The sequence below is a fragment of the Rhincodon typus genome, chromosome 11 (assembly GCF_021869965.1).
Source record: "Rhincodon typus isolate 14 chromosome 11, sRhiTyp1.1, whole genome shotgun sequence".
NCBI classification, from domain to species: domain Eukaryota; kingdom Metazoa; phylum Chordata; class Chondrichthyes; order Orectolobiformes; family Rhincodontidae; genus Rhincodon; species Rhincodon typus.
The window spans coordinates 4,627,742-4,647,741 of record NC_063342.1 but is presented as its reverse complement, the minus strand read 5'-3'; the positions used below and the strand labels follow the sequence as shown (position 1 = coordinate 4,647,741).

The window sequence follows — 20,000 nt, the reverse complement described above, 5'->3', positions numbered from 1 at the left end:
CCCGATTACATCTGGGTTTGCAGAACATGGTCCTGTGTTTGAAGTGTACAGTGCAGAGGGAGCTTTATGCTGTATCTAGCCCTGTGTTGTCACTCTGCTAGGAGGTTTATTTTTAATTTATTCACAGGATGAAGCCAGACCAGCATTTATTGCCCATCCCTAATTGCCCACAGGGCAGCGTAGAGTCAACCACATTGCTGTGGGTCTGGATGTTGGCCAAACCAGGTGAGGGTGGCAGATTTCCTTCACTAAAGGACATTAGTGAACCACTTGGGTCTTTTTGACAATTGACAATGGATTCATGGTCATCATTGGACTCTAATTCCAGACTTTTTTTTAATTCAAATTCCACCATCTGCCATGTGGGGTTCGAAACCAGTCCCCAGAACATTACCTGGGTCTCTGGATTAATAGTCCAGCAATAATAACCACTAGGCCATCGCCTCCCTTAAATCTGTTAGATGGGGACAGTGTAGAGAGAGCTTTACTCTGTATCTAACCTATGCTGTCCCTGTCCTAGGAGTGTTTGATGGGGACAGTGTAGCCAGAGCTTTACTCTGTGTGTCGGAACTCTTGTGACCCTGTAACTTCCAGTAATGATTTGCTAACTTGAAGCTTGGTTCTGAAGAGCTGTAAAAATCTAACAGAGGGGGTGCTGGGTGGGTTAAGGGACAAGGTTCTCTGAGTGCAGTTCCTGACAAACTATCCTAAAGTTTTCTGCTGTTGACAGTCATGTAGTACCACACTTTCCTCTGAAAACATTCTCAGTTCAGACACAGTGGAATCACAATGCTCATTGGTTCACAGTCTGGAGGATTTGTGCAAAGATTACATGCTTGTTAAGGAAGACATAGAGGCCCCCTTTCATCTCATAAAAATGTTAATATGGCAATTAGCCTCAGCATAATGGTCGATGTGTTCACTCCCTGTTGTTTAATGGATCTGGGAACATACATTCATGGATCAGGACACTTTTAGCATGAATAGTTGCCTAAAAAATAGATGAGTGATCATAAATTAATTTTACTATGAAAGATGTAATCAAACCTCAGTGAGATAGTGTATTATCCAAGCATTTTATTGTTCAGGTGCAGTTTGCAGAAAACGTTTAATATCCTAGTTAAAATCCTCCTGTCACGAACAGAATTAATTTCAATGTGCATGCAAATACCTTGATTAGAGATAACAGCTTAAAGACCCAATAAGCTCTCCTGAATGTTACGTTTTGAAGAGCTTTGTGTGACTGAATGAACAAGCAGGAAGTTCAATGCGTTATCTGTTTGGCTAATCTCTCCTAATAGAATCATGGAGCTCAAATGTTGGCCATTCAACCTATCATGTCTACATTGTCTTTTGGAAGAGCTAATCAGTTAACCCTTCACCTCCTGCTCTTTTGCCAGAGCCCTGCAAGTTTTACCTGCGCAAGTATATATCCGAATGCCTTGTTGGCAGTTCCTATTCAACCATCCTCCACGCTTTCAGCATGTTCTGGATCACCACATGTTTTCTTTTCATTATCCCCACTCTGCTCTTTTCCTGTTAACCTGAGGGTTGCTTTAATCAAGGGCTCGGTTATCTGGATGGTTGATTTGTGATACGGAGTGATGTAAACAGTGTGGGTCCAGTTCTTGCATCAGCTGAGGTTACCATGGAGAGCTCTCCATCTCAACTTCTCCCCTTGACTCTCTGATCAGACCACCACCAGTTGTGTCTCTCTAGAAAGAGAGAGAAAGCAATCCTCTGGGACCATGACGACTTACAATCTGTGACTTTTTAAAATTCATTCATGGGATGATGGCATCACTGGCCAGGCCAGCATTTATTGCCCAGAGGGCAGTTAAGAGTCAACCACAGTCTGGAGTCACATGTAAACCAGACCAGGTAAGGATGACAATTTCCTTCCTAGACGGCATTAAATAACCAGATGGGTTTTTCCGACAATCAGAAGTGGCTTCATGGTCATCATTAGACCCTTAATTCCAGATTCTTATTGAATTCACATTCCAACATCTGCTATGGCAGGATTTGAACCCAGGTCCCCAAAACATTATGTGGTCTCTGGATTAACCGTCCAGTGATTATGCCAATAAGTCACCACTCCCCTTAAGCTTTCTAGTTATCGACCCTCCTGCCAATATTACCACCATCTAACCTTCTCAGGCTTTCCAGCACTAATCAAAGCTCCCCTTAATCTTCTCTAAACAGGTGAATCACAAATGGCCCAGTCTCCTGTCATTACAGAAGTTCCTCACTCCCAGTTTCAGTTACATTTTTCTGTGTTCTCTTCAAGTTTAGTGAGATTGTGTCACCCTCACAATCAAAGAAGATCAATTTTGTCAGAATTTCATCTCAACCATGCAGCAACTCTGATGTCTTCCCACCTTTCTCAAAGTCTTTCTGAACTCTTGGATTCAATACAGTGGGTACGGTTACAGAACAATACAACTGGCTACATCTTACAGCATTCACAACTTTCACTAGTGTCTTTGGAAACTTTATTCATTCACTTATAGGTCGTGGGAGTCGCTGGCTGAGCTAGTGTTTACTGCCTGTCTCTATTTGCCCTGGAGAAGGTGGTGGTGAGCTGCGTTCTTGAACCGCTGCATTCCACCTGCTGCAGGTAGATCCATAATGCCCCTTAGGGAGGGAACTCCAGGATTTTGACCCAACGATAGTGAAGGAACTGCAATATGTTTCTAAGTCAGGATGGTGAGTGGGTTGGAGGGGAACTTGCAGGTGGCTGTATTTCCATGTATCTGCTGCACTTGTCCTTTTAGGTGGAAGTGGTCGTGGGTTTGGAAGGTGCTGTCTGAGGAGCCTTGTTGATTTTCTGCAGTGAATAGTACACACTGCTGCTACTGAGCGTCGGTGGTGGAGGGAGTGGATGCTTGTGGATGTGGTGCCAATCAAGTGGGCTGCTTTGTCCTGGATAATATCAGGGATTGCTCTATCAAATGAATGCTTTGAGACCTTTAACAACCAGTGCTGCAGTTTAACATCCCATCCAAAAGGCAGCTCCTCTGACAGTGCAGTGCACCCTCAGCACTGCATTGGATTTTGTAGCTCAAGATCTGCAATGGGAACTGAATCTGAAACTGTGTGATGCTGAGGGAAAGGGTTACCAAGCTGAACCAGAGCAGGTACACAACTGAGTAATCATAGAAGTATAGCCATTCCCTTAAAAATCCTAACTAAGAACATATTTGCATTAGTTGCAGAATTGTTTTTATTATTCTTTCATGGGATGTGGGCACTGCTGGATGGGTCGGTATCTATAGCTCATCTCTAGTTTCCCTTGAGAAGGTGCTGGTGAGCTACCTTCTTAAACCACTGCAGTCCATGTGCTGCAGAGACATCCATAGTGCTGTTAGGTAGTTCGTGGATGCTGATGCAGAATGAGGAGACGTAGATAGCAGGTACACGATCAGAGGTTCGGGGCAGGGAGCAGGAGGAACCTGAGATAACAAGGTGTAGAGCTGGATAAACACAGCAGGCCAAGCAGCATCAGAGGAGCAGGAAAGCTGACGTTTCAGGCCTAGACCCTTCTTCAGAAAAATCAGAAAAACCCTTCTTCAGCAGGAGGAACCTGTAGGCTGTAGGATGAGACGCTGAACACTATGCTGGCAATTGAGGAGATGAACGTGTCCACTTTTCAGACTAGATTATGTGGGGAGCACAATCGAATGAAACAGACAGTTGAGGTTAGGACTGCCTTATTGAGGTTGCACAGATTGGCTGGACTAGTCATTTCAGAGTAACAAAATGCCCCTCACAATCTCGGGGTATCTCAGTAATTGACAGCCAACAAGTAACTTTTTGAGTATAGTCACTATGGTACATGTAGGGAAACCCAACAAGCAGTTTGTGCATAGCACGATCCCACAAAAGCAATAACCCTGTTGCGCCACTTTTAGCAATGCTGTTCAATTGTTTGCCTACGACAGCAGGGAAATCTCCCCTGCAGTTCTTTGAAGTTGTGGCTTGGGTTATTTAGTATTCAACCAAGTAGGTCAATGCTTGGTTTCATGTCCCAACTGAAAGAAGCTGTTTCCAACAGGACAGTGATCCCTCAGCACTACGCTGGCAGGATCGGCCTTGACTATTTGCTCACGTATTTGAGTCCACAACCTTTTGATTCATGAGATGATTGTGCTATCGCTCAGCCATGGTTAAGCCTCTTGACCCATGGATTCCAGCCTGACTCCAAAAGCCCTTTGCTTGGCTTTTGTCCTCTGTCTACTCCTGACACTTACTGAGTTAACAGGAGATGGTGGTCTTGTGGTATTGTCACTCAACTAGAAATCCTGAGACCACTGGTGGACCTGGGTTTGAATGTCCACTCTGGCACATATGAAATAAGTCAAATTTGGCTTTTAACAAAAATGCTCGGGAAAGGGCTCCTCTGGCACATTGGTAGTGTCACTACCTCTGAGCCCAGAAGCCTGGGTTCAAGTCCTAACTACTACAGAAGTGCACAATAACATCTCAAACACATTGATTAAAGAAAAAGCTGGGTTAATGGGGACCATCTAACCATTGTTGAATGTTGTTAAACACCCATCTGGTTCACTAGTGCCCTTTAGAGAAGGAAATCTGCCATCATTACTGGTCTGACCTACCATTCCTGACCCACAGCAATGTGGCTGACTCTCAACTGCCCTCTGAAATGGCCAGTCAGTTCAATGGCAATTAGGGATGGGTTACAAAAGTGCACATCCTACAAAAGAAGGAAACTGAAAAGGAAATGCTAAATTACACTGTTACTATGGCGACCTAATTGTCCTATAAGGCGAGGAATGCTTCTAATTGATTTAGTAATCGGTGCTGAGTTAGCTGGTGACAGAATGAACTATGGCAGCGAATTAGAACACAGCAAGATCTCACTAACAGTAATGGGAAAAATGACCAGTGAAGCCATTTGTGATGAGGTTGGTTCAGCGATAAACATTGGCTTATGCCCCTGCTGTTTTTCACAATAGTGGTCGTAGGATCTTTTGCATCCACCTGAGAGGGTAGATGAGGTTTTAGTTTACTGTCTCACCTGAAAGGCAATAGATCAGATTTTGTTGTCCTAAAACTGGTCATAGAGTCATAGAGATATACAGCGTGGAAACCGACCCTTTGGTCCAACTCGTCCATGCCGACCAGGTATTCTACATTGGTGAAGTAAATTGTTCTTCCAGTTCACCAAATATAAATGGCAGAGCAAGTTCGGGCGAATGGTAGGTATAAAGTTAAGAAACGACTGAAGATTGCTGGCCAGGATGTTCAGTCTGCAACTTGCTGTGTGCCTCACCACTGAAATGCATTCAATGGTGCCAAGTCCCTGTTTTTGAACTCAATATGCCAAACAACATTAAATTTTGCCATTTCAAGCATAAGTAACCTTTTAACATATTTAGAATGACGAAGGATGAGAGGTGACTTGATAGAGATGTACAAAATGATCAGAGGTATAGATAGAGTGGATAGTCAGAGACTTTTTCCTAGGGTGGAGGTAGCTACTACCAAGGGGCATAGTTTTAAAGTGAGTGGAGGTAGATATAGGGGAGACGTCAGAGTTAGGTTCTTTACTCAGAGAGTGGTAGGGGTGTGGAATGCATTGCCGGGAGAGGGTAGTGGGGTCGGCCTCATTAGGGGCATTTAAGCGGCTATTAGATAGGCATATGGATGATAGTATAAGGTAGGGGTGAAAGTTAGATAGACCTTAGGATTAGGGTAAAAGTTCGGCACAACGTTGTGGGCTGAAGGGCCTGTCCTGTGCTGTACAGTTCTATGTTCTATGTTCTAATAAAGATTAATTACTGCTCAATGACCTCTCTAGCACTGAAAATTAACTTCTTTAATTCTTCTTCCTTCAAGCATTAATCAGTGTTGGAGAATCTGGATTTCTAAAATTTTCCTTTGTCTTTTTCTCATTTCTCTCTGTTGAATATTTCTTTCTCTCTATTTCTACTTCTACATTTGATTTGACACTGAATACATCCCTGCTAATTTACACTTCCTTTCCAGTTATTATGATATTAATTTCACAATCCTTTAGTCTGATTGGTTGAGGAGACTTACCTCTTCATGGAAGTGCCAGGTCCCGGATTTTCCCACTCCATGTTGCCTTGGACACGGGGAGGCCTGTCCCCTCATGTGGGGCAATCTAGAATGAGAGGTCATTGCTTTAGGATAAGGGGTGGCAGATTTAAAACCGAGATGAGGAATTACTTCTCTCAAAGGGTCATGAATCTGTGGAATTCACTCCCCCACAGTACAGTGGATGCTGGGATATTGAATAAATTTAAGGGGGAGACAGGCAGATTTTCTCCATGAGTAATGGAGAATGGGCAGGAAAGTGGAGTTGAGGTTGTGATGAGATCACCCACGATTGTTTTGATTGGTGGAGCAGGCTCAAGGGGCTGAATGGCCTACGCCTGCTTCTGGTTCTTATGTATTACCTCACGCTTGCGACACATGTAAGAAATAAACTTTAAAGCCCAAAGCAGGCTAACTGGGGTTGGGTGGCTACGACACAGTTTGCCCTAAAGTGCCTGCAATAAGTGCAAACCCACACAGTCCACATGACAGGGTCCAACTGGTCCCTGCCCTGGCACAGGAACTGAAAGCATCTTTCCCCGTGCTACATCTGCTCACATCAGAATTCCCAACCGTGTAAATCGAAATGCCAGGAGTCAGCTTTGAAACAGGAAAAGGTCATCGCCCAGGAAAGAAGTCTGCAGTTCAAAAGAGCATTCACACCCACCAGCATTCGTGTCCCAGCCTGGTGTGTGAGCACTTGAGTTTGATATGTACTTTTACAGAGCGGGGTAGCCAATGTCATATTGGGTTTTTGTTTGTAAATTAAATTCCCCAAAGCTATTCTACAGCCCATGATTTGACATTGTGTAGCACGCAGTCACGATTTCACAGAGTTTAGATTGCACTGGTGTTTCTGCTCTGCATTCTGCTTCAATTAAGTCACTTTGTCTCCGCTTTCATTTCATATGAAATGTTAAAGATTTTTAACTATTGATTCAAGTGCAGTTGGGTTTATGAGCTTGGCCAGATTTCTTTTCTTTTTCACTCCCTTGTTACGTTTTGCTCTTTTTGTTTCCGTTTGATTTTGTTTCAAAGAGTCTTGCTCCTGCAAACTTAAACCACTGACTGAGATATCCCAATGGACCAAATCTCCTTTCTCTCTGTCTTTTCTTCACTGTTGATGCCCCCACTGTTCCTCTGTGTGTGAGAATCTAGAACTAGGGGACATGGTTTAAAATGCCTCCCATTCAAGAGAGAAATGAGGCAGAATTTCACCTCTCTCAGGGTTATCAGTGTGGAGCCGAGATCATTGAGTATATTCAAGGCTGTGTGAGAAAGAGTTTTGATCGATACTGGTATCATTGAATAATGGAGCTGTCTCTGGGGGTTGAATCCCTTCTCCTGATCCTAATGGACAGCACGGTGGCTCAGTGGTTAGCACTGCTGCCTCACAGTGCCAGGTTCGATTCCAGCCTTGGGCAACTATCTGTGTGGAGTTTCCACAGTCTCCCCATGTCTGGGTGGCTTTCCACTAGGTGCTGTAATTTCCTCCCACGGTCCAAAGATGTGCAGGTTACGGTGGGAGGAGGGTTTCGTTTCGGGCCTAGACCCTTCATCAAAAAAGGGGGAGGGGAAGGCTTGGCCTGCTGTGTTCATCCAGCCCTGCAAGCCCCTCTGCTCCTATGATGCTGCTTGGCCTGCTGTGTTCATCCAGCCCTGCACCTTGTTGTCTCAGGTTAGGGTGGATTGGCCATGCTAAATTGCCCCTAGTATTCAGGGATGTGCAGGCTGTGTGGATTAGCCATGGGAAATGTTGGGTTACAGGGATGCTGTAGTTCCGGGTGGGATGCTCTTTGGGGGGGTCAGTGAAATTTGATGGTCTGAATGGCCTCTTTCTGCACTATTCTATCATCTGTTGGGAAAGTGAGCATGTTGCAGAAAGTTTTCCAGTCGACACAATCCAATGACCCTTCCCTGACAATGTTAGGGGACAGACGGGCTTCACAGCTGGTCACGACTGACAAAAACATAGCCAGTGTCAAACACTCAGTGGTCAGCCCATTCCCCTCTTTCTCAGCAACTGTCCCAGTGTAATAACCCCTGCCTCACCCCTTGGGTCAGTGCTTATGTTCCTGGTGCTAATGCTGAGGGAGTACTGCACTGTCAGAGGTGCCATCTTTTGTTTGAGACGTTGAATCAAGGTCCCTGTGCCACCCTCCCCACCTCTCCCTTGCTTGTAACAATAGATTTCCTGTGGTACTCTTTGATGAAGCTCAGATATTTCCAAAAAACCTAGGATATGATTTTTAGTCTGCGGGATCTTGCTTTGCAAAAACTGGCTGCTGCATTTCCAGCCGTACAACATTGACTCTTCAACATAAATCCAAAATGTTTTGTTTTTCTCTCTTAGCTTTTTATCAGATATTCCGACTTCCATGTGCATGGAAAACAGGAATAGGAGTAGGCCATTCATCCCATTGAGTCCACTCCACCATTCAACCCTGTAGGTTACTGCCATATTGCCATGCTCTCCCCATATCCCTTGATGTCTTTAGTGTTTAGAAGTCTATCCCTTCCTTTCTTGAATCAATTCAGTGACTTGGCTTCCACAACATTCTGAGATCGAGAATTCACCACCTACTGAGGTAAGAAATGTCCTCTCCTCTCAGCCTGAACTGGCCTACTATTTATCCTGGGACTGTGGCTCCTTCATCGGGCCAGGGGACACAACATCCCAGCACCCAGTCTGTCCAGCCCAGTCAGAATTGTATACATCTCAGCGAGATCCCTTCTCATTCTTCGAAATTCCAGTGAATACAGTCAACCCATTCTCTCCCAAACGACAAACCTGCCATCCTCTATAAATCAGTGTGGGGAACTTTAGCTGCACCCCCTCTGTAACAAATACAACTTTTCGTAGGTAAGGAGACCAAAACTGCATTTATGGTCTTTTCATGAACACCTAAACTAGGAGCCGCAGTAGGCCATTCTGCCCCTCGAGCCTGCTCCACCGTTCAATAGGGTCCTGACCGATTGGATTGTAATTCCAAATCCACATTCCCGCCTTTCCTAATAACCTTTAACCCCCTTTCTTAATCGTCATCTCTTTACCTCTGCCTTATAAATAGTCAAGGGCTCTGCTTCCACATCCTTTCCAGGAAGACAGTTCAAAAGACTCATGACCCTCTGAAACAGGAAATTTCACTGCTTTAAATTTCTATTTCTCTCTTGCTGTCAATCCCTGGCCACAATTTAAATACCGGGTTGGTTTTGAGCTGACAGGTAGAGAATTATATTGGTAACTATATAACTGAAGCCCCAGTAAATGTCCTGTTCTTCAAGGAGAATTGGGACTTTGCTGATTATCATGTGTCTCACACCTTGGGAGCATTCAGACTTTCAAAGATTTTCCATTGGCTGCAAAACTGACATTTTAGTCACAATCTCTCCCCCTTGCCCTTGTTGTTGTCCTGTTCTGTATCTGAAAGAAGATATCATTTCTACTGTACAGTTCTCTCATGTAGTGGTCAGGCGTGATGGATAAAGTCCTAGGATCACACATCTGCAGGACACTTTCGATTACTCATAGCTGTCACTCTCTGAAGCTGTTCATGCAATCTTTGAACATGAAGAATTGATTCTTCAACTCAAGTCTGACCTCCCCAACCTGACTCTGTTGCCAGGTACCTCACTACCATGATTACTCTTTGATTCTTTTGACTCGGTCCGGGACACCTTGAAGATCTGAAGAAGATTAGAGACTTGTTTAATTTGGAAGCTGGGTGAATGGGTACAAACTGGAAAGAGCTGGGCCTTAGTTTTCCTTTTCATAGAAGCATAGAGGAAGACAGTTAGCATCTGTCCTTTCAAAGAGTGACTCAGTTAGCCCCACTCCCTAAAGCTCTTTCCCTACTGGCCTGTCAACATTCTTGCCTTGAAAATTACCCTGAATCTCCTTGCAGCACCGTTTCAGACAATGCATTCCAGATGATTAATGACTCGCTGTGTAAAATCATCTATGAAACTTTTACCAATCACCTTAAATTTCTGGTTGCTGATCCTTCTATCACTTTATCCTGTTACTAATCCATCAATATACTTTATTATCTAACCACCTATTTTAACTCTCCCGTTTGCCTTGTCACTTCTAAAGAGAGCCTTCCCAATCTCTCCGCAGAACCGAAAGCCCCTCATCTCTGGGACCAGTGCTGTCAATCTGCTCTGCATCCCCTACAGTGCCTTACTAAAGTGTGTGGCGAATTGGGCACAAAACTCCATCTTGGATGGGGCAATTATTTTATAAAGGTTTACCTTGGTCCTGCCTGTAGGCCCGAGAATCCTGTCTGCTTTTTATTTCAATGTGAGGTGTTGCTGTGATGATTTCTCCTCATCCTGACCCCTGCCTTTGTTTTCAGGTTCAATGGTAAATGGATGGGGTTCCGCCTCTGAGGAGGAGCGCAATATGTCTAGCCAGCGATCTAGCGCTGCCAGCTCCTCCTCCAATTCCATCTTCACTGATGGCGACTTTGCCCAGGCTCTGGCCACTGCGGCAGACAGGGCTGGCTTCAAGATGGAGGGCACCAGCTTAATGAGGACAGGTTTGTACCCAACGTTGCTTTCGTTGCCAAGAGAAGACTTAGCACGCTTTGCCGAGGCTTTAGTTTGGCCTCTCTCTCTCTCTCTCGCTCTGTTTTTCTCTCTGTCTGTCTCCTCTCTCAGATTCTGAACTGGGACCTACACTAGACCTAGCTCTCTAATCAGTTTTAAGATGCATGGCTTGGGATTTTGGCAGTGGGCTTTGATTGTCTCTATCCCATCTCTGACTCTAGTCAACTTTGGTGGCAACTCTCGAAAGGATAGCTGCATGGTCTTGTGCTCTTCACCTCCTTGTTGTTCTTGTACTGTGTGCACTTTGACTCTGCCTTTGGTTTTACCCAGGGCATTGTGCCTGGTTGAGTTTGCATCCTTAAGGCTTCCTCCAGCTCCCACTCTCAGGGGGTGCTAAGATTTCACGTGGACCCAGCTCCTTGGGCAAGTTGGGCAAGAGAGCAACGGGGAGATATTTGACCTTGAGGAGCGTCACATCTGATCCAATCTTCATCCATTGCTTGCATTCAACACACACCTGCTTACCATAGACATTCAGGTGCAGAAACCATCCCCTACCCTTTACCCACTCCTTCTCCTCCCTTGGATATCAAAACTAATTGTTGCACCTTTTTACTGCCCTCACTCCCTCGTCCCACTCTGATTCAGAATGAGTCAATGTAGGTTGAGAACCCAACACCAAATCACTCATTTAAGGCTCAAAGTGAAATACTGTGGATGCTGGAAATCAGAAACAAACAGAATTGCTGGAGAAACTCAGCAGGTCTGGCAGCATCTGTGGTGAGAGAAAGCAAGAGTTAAATCTTCTGAAAAGTTATATTGGATTTGAAACATCATCTCTGTTTCTGTCTCCACACCTGCTGCTAGACCTGCTGAGTTTCTCCAGCATTCTCTGTGTTTGTTACTCAATAGAGATTTTCGGCTGCAGTTCTTAAATCAATAAGGGGGAACAGTTCGCTCTGATTTCTCCTCAACTACCACGGTAAATTGTATTTATACAGCACCTTTAACATTTTAAGACATCACAAGGCACTTCATGGGAGCACGATCAGACAGAGTTTGAGAATAAGCACCAGAAGATTTTTAGGACAGGTACCTGGTTAAAGAGCAAATTCTGCTCAAGAGATTTTAAGGATTGTCTTAAAGAAGGAGAGGGAGATAAAGAGATGGAGAGTGAATTCTCAGGTTTAAAGCCCAGGTAACTTATAGCATAGCCTGGGACTGGAGCACAGTGAGTGCAGGGTTTACAAAAGCCCAAGGATTGGTGAAGCACAGCAATCTGAGAGAGTTGCAGGGCTGCAGATTAAGGGTCCTGGTGCTGTGTTAAGATTGCAGGCAACCAGTATTATCGCCCTTGCGTCCCCACTGTGATCCCAGCTATAACCACGTCAGATCATTCATCTTTGTTGGACTGCTCTTTACAGCAATGTGTTTGATGTTGCCTCCAGGGGACCATTGCAAAAATAGTTGAAATGCTCCATCATAGGTAACGTCCTGGTGAATCTCCTCTGCACCCCCTCCAGTGCAATCACACCCTTCCTATAGTGTGGTGTACCACACAGGACTGCAGCTGTGGCCGAACCAAAGTTTTGTACAGTTCCAACATAACCTCCTGCTCTTATAATCTATATCCCAACTAATTAAGGCAAATGTCACATATGCCTTATTAACTCGCCTACTAACCTGTCCTGCTACCTTCAGTCATACTGGACTTAAAACATTAACCCTGTTCCCTTCTCTACGGGCAACGCTCCGAAAGCTTGTGTTTTCAAATAAACCCATTGGACTATATCCTGGTGTTGTCTGACTTCTGACCTTGTCCACTCGAGTCCAATGCCAGCACCTTTACATCATTGCTATAGATGCTGCCAGATGTGCTGAGTTTCTCCTACAATTCCTGTTTTTGTTTCAAATCTCCAGTATCTGTGCTGTTTTGTTTTTATTTGGTTATTTGACAGGATCAATCTGGCAGCAAGCAAATCATCAGAAACAATCACTGTAGGTTAGGACAGTTCTAGCTCTCCTTCAGGAGGGACAACAACCCATTGGAGGCAACAGGAACTTCAGCTCAACGAAAGAGGAATTGAAATTCCGACAGCTCTGAGAACCACTCAGTTCATTGATCCACTAGAGACTGGTTTAATTACAGTGTACGTCAGAGATGTTTCATGTTCATGCTTGATGGCTTGCTTGGAGATTTGCTTCAAGTATCATGTCCGCTTGGATGTACACTTTGTGCTTTTAGTGTCTCATTCCAATGACCCTTGATGTCGAGCTGCCCAGATTGCTCATGTCTTTGCACTGATGTTGGTCCTATCTCCAGTGACCTCCAACTGTCTATCTTCCTCTTTCTGTATCTCTCCTTTCACCCTGAAGACTCTGGGGTTGTATCTGAATCCTGTTCTCATCAATGAACATACCACCCAACTCTATCCAGCTCGGGTTCCCCAAGTGGGACACGGTCTGAGAATATTGCTGTATTATCTGCTGATGCATTGAAGATATAAATACACACCTTCTTTCTATCTGGATAACCTGTCTCACACAAAAACGCTACATACTTCCATGGTTAACAGTAGGAAACTCATGGACTGTTCTGATTAATGTCGCGTTACTGAAAATCTAAAATCCAAGGATTGTGTCTGTCAAGTACTGTTTGAAACAAACGGGTGTCTGTTTCAGGGTTGGGATTGCGGGTGTTGGGGATGAATTGGAAAGCTCTGAGAGCATATTTTGAAATTCAAAGGCTTTAGTTTTGGAAGGTGAGAACCATTTGCTGATCCTGAATCACACAGGATGTAGAATTCTGACGTGGTTACGACCTTTCACCAACAAATTTCCACCGACAATAGAGATGTGCTGGGAGTGCAAATATTCCTCCATCATCTATTCCCCAGTAGCTATTCCCTTGATCACCTACTCCCCTCACCTAACCCCACTCACCTTTCTGGCATCACCAACTCCATCACCCACCCCCTATCCCCACACAACCGTCACCCAACCCCTCCATCCCCACCCCCCATCAACCCCCATCACCTACCCTATATCACCCATCCCCATCACCAGCCCCCATCCCCAGCACCACATCCCCATCACCCACACCCATCACCTAACCCATATCAGCCAACCCCCATCATCCATCCCCAACCCCTCCCCCATCACCACATCCCCATCACCCACACCCATCACCTAACCCATATCAGCCACCCCCCATCACCCATCCCCAACCCCTCCCCCATCACCCACACCCCCATCTCCCACCACCCATCACCGATCCCCATCATCCACCCACCATCACCCATCACCGACCCCATCACCAAACCCCATCATCAAACCTCACCCCCACACCCTCATCACCCACCCCACGTCACCCATCCCCACATCCACTCCATCACCCCCACACCCATCGCTCCCACCCCATCACCCAACCCCATCACCCACCCACCATCACCCTGCCCCCACCCCCACTCTTATCACCCACCCCCATCACCCACCCCACGTCACCCATCCCCATGCTCTCACCCATCACCCAACCACCCATCACCCAACCACACCCCCATCACCACACCCCATCACCCATTCCCCATCACCCACTCCCTATTACCCATCCCTATCACCCACCCCCAACACCCCCTCTCCATCACCCCCCACCATACCCTCACCATACCCTATCACATACACCCACTTCACCCACCCCCATCCCACACCCCATCACCTACCTATGTTTCCTCACCACCTGCTCTCATGACTCCGCAGTATCCAGCAGTTCCTATCATCTACCCCACCCCACCCTCTCTATCCACCATTCCTCATCACATCTTCCCCACCATCTACACTCATCCCCCAACTATCTACAATGCCTACATCGCCTAATTCTTGTAAACCTCCTATGGACCTCCTCCAATGCCAGCACATCCTTCCTTAGACACAGGGCCCAAAACTGCTCACAATGTTCCAAATGTGGTCTGACCAGAGCCTTATGTAACCTCAGCAGCACATCTCTGTTCTTGTATTCTAGCCCTCTTGAAATGAATGCTAACATTGCATTTGCCTTTCTCATTGCCAACTGAACCTGCATGTTAACCTTAAGGGAATCCTGAACTAGGACTCCCAAGTCCCTTTGTGCTTCAGAATTTCAAAGCCTCAGAAATCTGTCTACACCTCTATTCTTCCCATTAATGTACTTCACACTTTACCCGCATTGTATTCCATCCGTCATTTCTTTGCTCACTCTCCCAGCCTGTCCAAGTCCTTCTGCAGCCTCCCCACTTCCTCAGCACTACCTGTCCCTCCACCTCTCTTTGTGTCATCTGTAAACTTAGCAACAATGCCCTCAGTTCCTTCAACCAAATCATTCATGTATAACGTGAATAGTTGTGATCCCAACATAGATCCCTGCGGAACTCCACTAGTCACTGGCTGCCATCCTGAAAAATACCCGTTTATTCCAACTCTTTGCCTTCTACCAGCCAGCCAATCCTCTATCCGTGCTAGTACCTTGCCCCTAACGTCATATGCTCATCCTATTTAGTAGCCTCCTGTGCGACACCTTTAAAGGTCGTCTGGAAATCTAAATAGATCACGTCCATTGGTTCTCTTTTGTCTAACCTGCTTGTTACCTCCTCAAAGAAGTCTAACTGATTTGTCAGGCATGACCTCCCTTTGATGAAGCTACGCTGACTCAGCCCTATTTTACCCTACACTTCCAAGTAGTCCGTATTCTCATCCTTAATCTAATGTAAACTTTTACCAATGACCGAGGTCAGGGGAACCAGCCTACAATTTCCTGCCTTCTGCCTCCCTCCCTTCTTAAACAGGGGAGTTACATGAGCCATTTTCCAGCCCTCTGGGACCCTCCCTGACTCCAGTATTTCCTGAAAGATCACCACCAATGCCCTCTACAATCTCCTCAGTTATCTCCCTCAGAACTCTGGGATGGAGTCCATCTCATCCGGGTGATTTATCAACCATCAGACCTTTCAGCTTCCCCAGCATCTTCTCCTTAATGATGGCCACGATACTCACCACAGCCCCCTGACTCTCTTGAAGTTCTGGTATTCTGCTGGTACCTTACACGGACAAAGTACCTGTTCAGTTCCTCCTCCATTTCTTTGTTCCCTATTGCTTCTTCTCCAGCCTCATTTTCCAGCAGCCCAATGACCACTCTTGCCTCTTCTACTTTTCATATGTCTAAAAAAGCTCTTACAATCTTCTTTTATATTACTAGGTGGATTACTCTCATATATTATCTTGCCACTTATTGTTTTTTTGGTTATCCTCTGCTGGTCTTTAAAGGCTTCCCAATCCATTGGCTTCCCACTGATATTCACCGCATTGTACAATTTCTTTTTTGCTTTTATGCTGTCCCTGATATGGCTTGTCAGCCATAGTTGCTTTGTCCTTCCCTTAGTATTTTCTTTATCCTCAATTCTTCATCCTTCAGATGAATTTCTGCTGTGCCTCCTGAATTACCGCCAGAAACTCCTGCCATTGCTACCCCACTGTCTTCCCTGCTAAGCTCCCCTTCCAATCGACTCTGGCCAGCTCCTCCCTCATGTGTTTGCAGTTACCATTACTCAATTGTAATATCTGATTCCAGCTCCTCCCTCTCAAACGGTAGAGTGAATTTTATCATATTAGGGTCACCGCCCCTAGGGGTTCCTTCACACTAAGCTTTCTAATCAAATCTGCCTCGTTGCATCATACTAAATCCAGAATTGCCTGTTCCCTAGTGCGTTCTACCACAAACTGCTCCAAAAACAAACCATCTTGTAGACATTCCATGAATGCCTTTCTTGGGATCCACTACCAACCTGATTTTCCACCTGCACACTGAATTTCCCTGTGGTTATTGATTGAGTTTGCACATTCTCCCCTTGTCTGCGTGGGTTTCCTCCAGGTGCTGTGGTTTCCTCCCACAGTCCAAAGATGTGCAGGGTTAGAAGGATTGGAAATGCTAAATTTCCCATTGTGTCCAGGGGTGTGTAGATTGGGTGGATTGGCTATGGGTAATATAGGGTTACAGGGAAAGGGAGGGGAATGGGTCTGGGTGGGATGCTGTTCAGAGAGGCGGTGTGGACCTGTTGGACCGAATGGCCTGTTTCCACGCTGTAGGGATTCTATGAACTCTATTTCTTTCTTACATGCCTTTTCTATCTCCTGATGCATTTTCTGCCCCATATCCCGACTACTGCTAGGAGGCCTGTACACAACTCCTATCACGGTCCTTTTTCCCTTGTAGCTCCTCAACTCTACCCACACAGGTTCTACACCTCTGACCTAACTCCTATATTACTTCTTACTACCAATATAATTTCATTTCTTACTAAACAGGCACCCCAGACCCTATCTGTCCATCTGCTTTTCGATAAGGTCCCCTTGCAGCCTGGTCTCTGTGACACTCATAAGAACATAAGAACTAGGAGCAGGAGTAGGCCGTCTGGCCCTTCGAGCCTGCTCCGCCATTCAATAAGATCATGGCTGATCCTTTCATGGACTCAGATCCACTTACCCGCGTTCTCACCGTATCCCTTAATTCCTTTATTGTTAAAAAATAATCTACCTTTTTTTAAAAACATTTACTGAGGTAGCGTCAACTACTTCACTGGGCAAGGAATTCCATAGATTAACAACCCTCTGGGTGAAGAAATTCCTTCTCAGTTCAGTCCTAAATCTGCTCCCTCTAATCTTGAGGCTATGCCCTCTTGTCCTAGCTTCACCTGCCCGTGGAAACATCCTCTCTATTTCTATCTTATCTATTCCCTTCATAATTTTATATGTTTCTATAAGATCCCCCCTCAATCTTCTGAATTCCAATGAATATAATCCCAATCTACTCAGTCTCTCCTCATAAACCAACCCCCTCAACTCCGGAATCAACCTAGTGAACCTCCTTTGCACCCCCTCCAGTGCCAATACATTCTTTCTCAAGTAACTCACAACATTGTACCTGCCAATTTCAGTCTGCCCTACAAGCCCATTTATTTTGTTTCATGTACTGCTTCATTTAAGTACAACATCCTCAATCCTGTGTTGACTGCCCCCTTCTCATAGCTGACCCTGTATCTGTTGAGCCTGAAGTTAGATTCCCGACGTTTTCCATCCTCTCTGTCCTGTTACTTGTTCTGGAAACTTTCATAAGCCCTGCTGATACCTCGTCCCCTTTAACTATTTCCATAATTTTCTATGCAACTGAACCCCCACACCCCCATTGTTCAGTTTAAAGCCCTAATCTGAGCCCTAGTTCTGCAATTTGTCAGGACTCTGATGCCATCAGAACAGCTCCCTCCTTCCAATGATGCCAATGTCCCATGAATTTAAACCCATTTTTCCCATTTTTCTTTGAGCCACGCATTTACCTCTTTAATTCTGTTGACCCTGAGGCAATTGGCTCCTGGCTCATGTAGTAATCCAGAGACTATTACCTTTTTGGTTCTGTTTCGTAATTTAGGACCCTAATTGCTCATATTTCCTCTGAAAAACATCTTTCCTTTTTCTACCTGTATTGTTGGGACCTACATGGACCATGACAACTGGATCTTTCCCCTCCCACTCCAAATTCCTCTGCAACCCAGATGAGATATCCTGAACCTGGGGCCCAGGCGGGCAACACAGCTTTAGGGACTCTCGATCCTGGCCCCAGAGAACAGGGTCTATTCCCATGATATACGATCCCTGATGACAACTACATTTCGCTTTACTCCCCTCTCTCTTTCCCTTGTTCCCCGTCGCTGTGGTCAGTTTGCTCATCCTCCCTACAGCCCCCAATCTCGCCCACACAGGGAACAAGAATCTCAAACCTGTTAGACATGCGAGTGGCAGCTCGGTAACTCGGTGGTTAGCACTGCTGCCTCGTAGCACCAGGGACCCGGGCTTCATTCCAGCCTTGGGTGACTGTCTGTGTGGAATCTGCACATTCTCCCCATGTCTGTGTGGGTTTCCTCCCACAGTCCAAAGCTGTGCACATTAGTTAGATTGTCCATGCTAAACTGCCCCATGGTGTCCAGGGATGTGTAGGTTAGGTTGGTTCGCCATGGTAAAAACCCCATGCAGGATGGGATGGGGCAGTGGGTCTGGGTGGGATGCTCTTTCAAGAAAACTTGATGGGCTGAATGGCCTCTTTCTGCACTGACATACACTGACACTGAGCTACAGACAGAATCAAGGGATGAATCTCCTTGAGCACTACCCCCTTGATCCCTCGAGCTGCCTTGCTGGTCGTCATACCATCCTGTCCCTGACCATTGACCAAATTTGAGATCGTGACCTCTGGTGACCACCCCTCCTCCCACTGGGAACAGTCTCTCTATAATTGCTTCATTGTTTTTGATCAACAACAGAATGAAGCATTATAGGAGATAGGCAGAAAAGTCAGGTTAAGGTGGTAATCAGATCTGTCATGATCCTATTGATTTACACGGTACGTTGAGTGAACTCAGTGGCCTACTCCTGCTCCAATTTCTTACGTTCTTGTGATCGCGTCTATTGATCTGCGCTCAACCTTCTCTTCACAATGGTGAACTACCCCTGATTTCCCACATCCCTGCTGCCATCCAAGTGCATCTCTTCTGACCCCTCTCCATGACACCTTTCTTGAAACGTGGTGCTCAGAATTGGACACCGTTCTCCAGCCAGAGTTTACGAAATGCATTATAAAGTTGTGGCTCAATGGCTGAACAATTCATTAACCGTGTTGTTCCCTCTGGGGTTTCTTGTGCCGATAGGTAAAGGATATTCCTCTTCACAGCGACTCCAACCCAGCAGCCCGTTCTCCAGCAACGGGAGTATGGGTGCGGCTCACAACCCATGTCAGAGATCCAGACCACCCAAAAAACACAAGACAGCAGGGGGCAGAGTGGAGCAGCCCTCGGCACCACACCGCAGGGAGGCAGCAGTAGATGGTGAGTCCCAGATCCCACCGTGATTCCATTGGCAGGAAACCAAAGAGATTGGATAGAGTGGACACTGGGTGAAGGATCTATATCAACCAAGATTGCATTATTATCAAGAAGAAATGACGAAGGAATAAGGTTCCGAGCACTGACCCTCTGACAGTGCGGCGCTCCCTCAGCACTGACCCTCCGACAGTGCGGCACTCCCTCAGTACTGACCCTCTGACAATGCGGCACTCCCTCAGCACTGACCCTCCGACAGTGCGGCACTCCCTCAGTACTGACCCTCCGACAGTGCGGCACTCCCTCAGTACTGACCCTCTGACAGTGCGGCACTCCCTCTGTACTGACCCCCTGACACTGCGTCACTCCCTCAGTACTGACCCTCCGACAGTGCGGCACTCCCTCTGTACTGACCCCCTGACAATGCGGCACTCCCTCAGTACTGACCCTCCGACAGTGCGGCACTCCCTC

General features: G+C 46.0%; 1 protein-coding gene across 1 annotated transcript in view; it reads left to right on the top strand.

Annotated features, from left to right (window-relative positions):
- robo2 (roundabout, axon guidance receptor, homolog 2 (Drosophila)) overlaps positions 1-20,000 on the top strand; it is a 200,830-nt gene that overhangs the window by 160,489 nt on the left and 20,341 nt on the right. The window contains exons 21-22 of the mRNA XM_048603017.1: positions 10,443-10,625; positions 19,359-19,535. Of these exons, the coding sequence (XP_048458974.1) occupies positions 10,443-10,625; positions 19,359-19,535 (360 nt within the window). The remainder of the gene's footprint in view (positions 1-10,442; positions 10,626-19,358; positions 19,536-20,000) is intronic.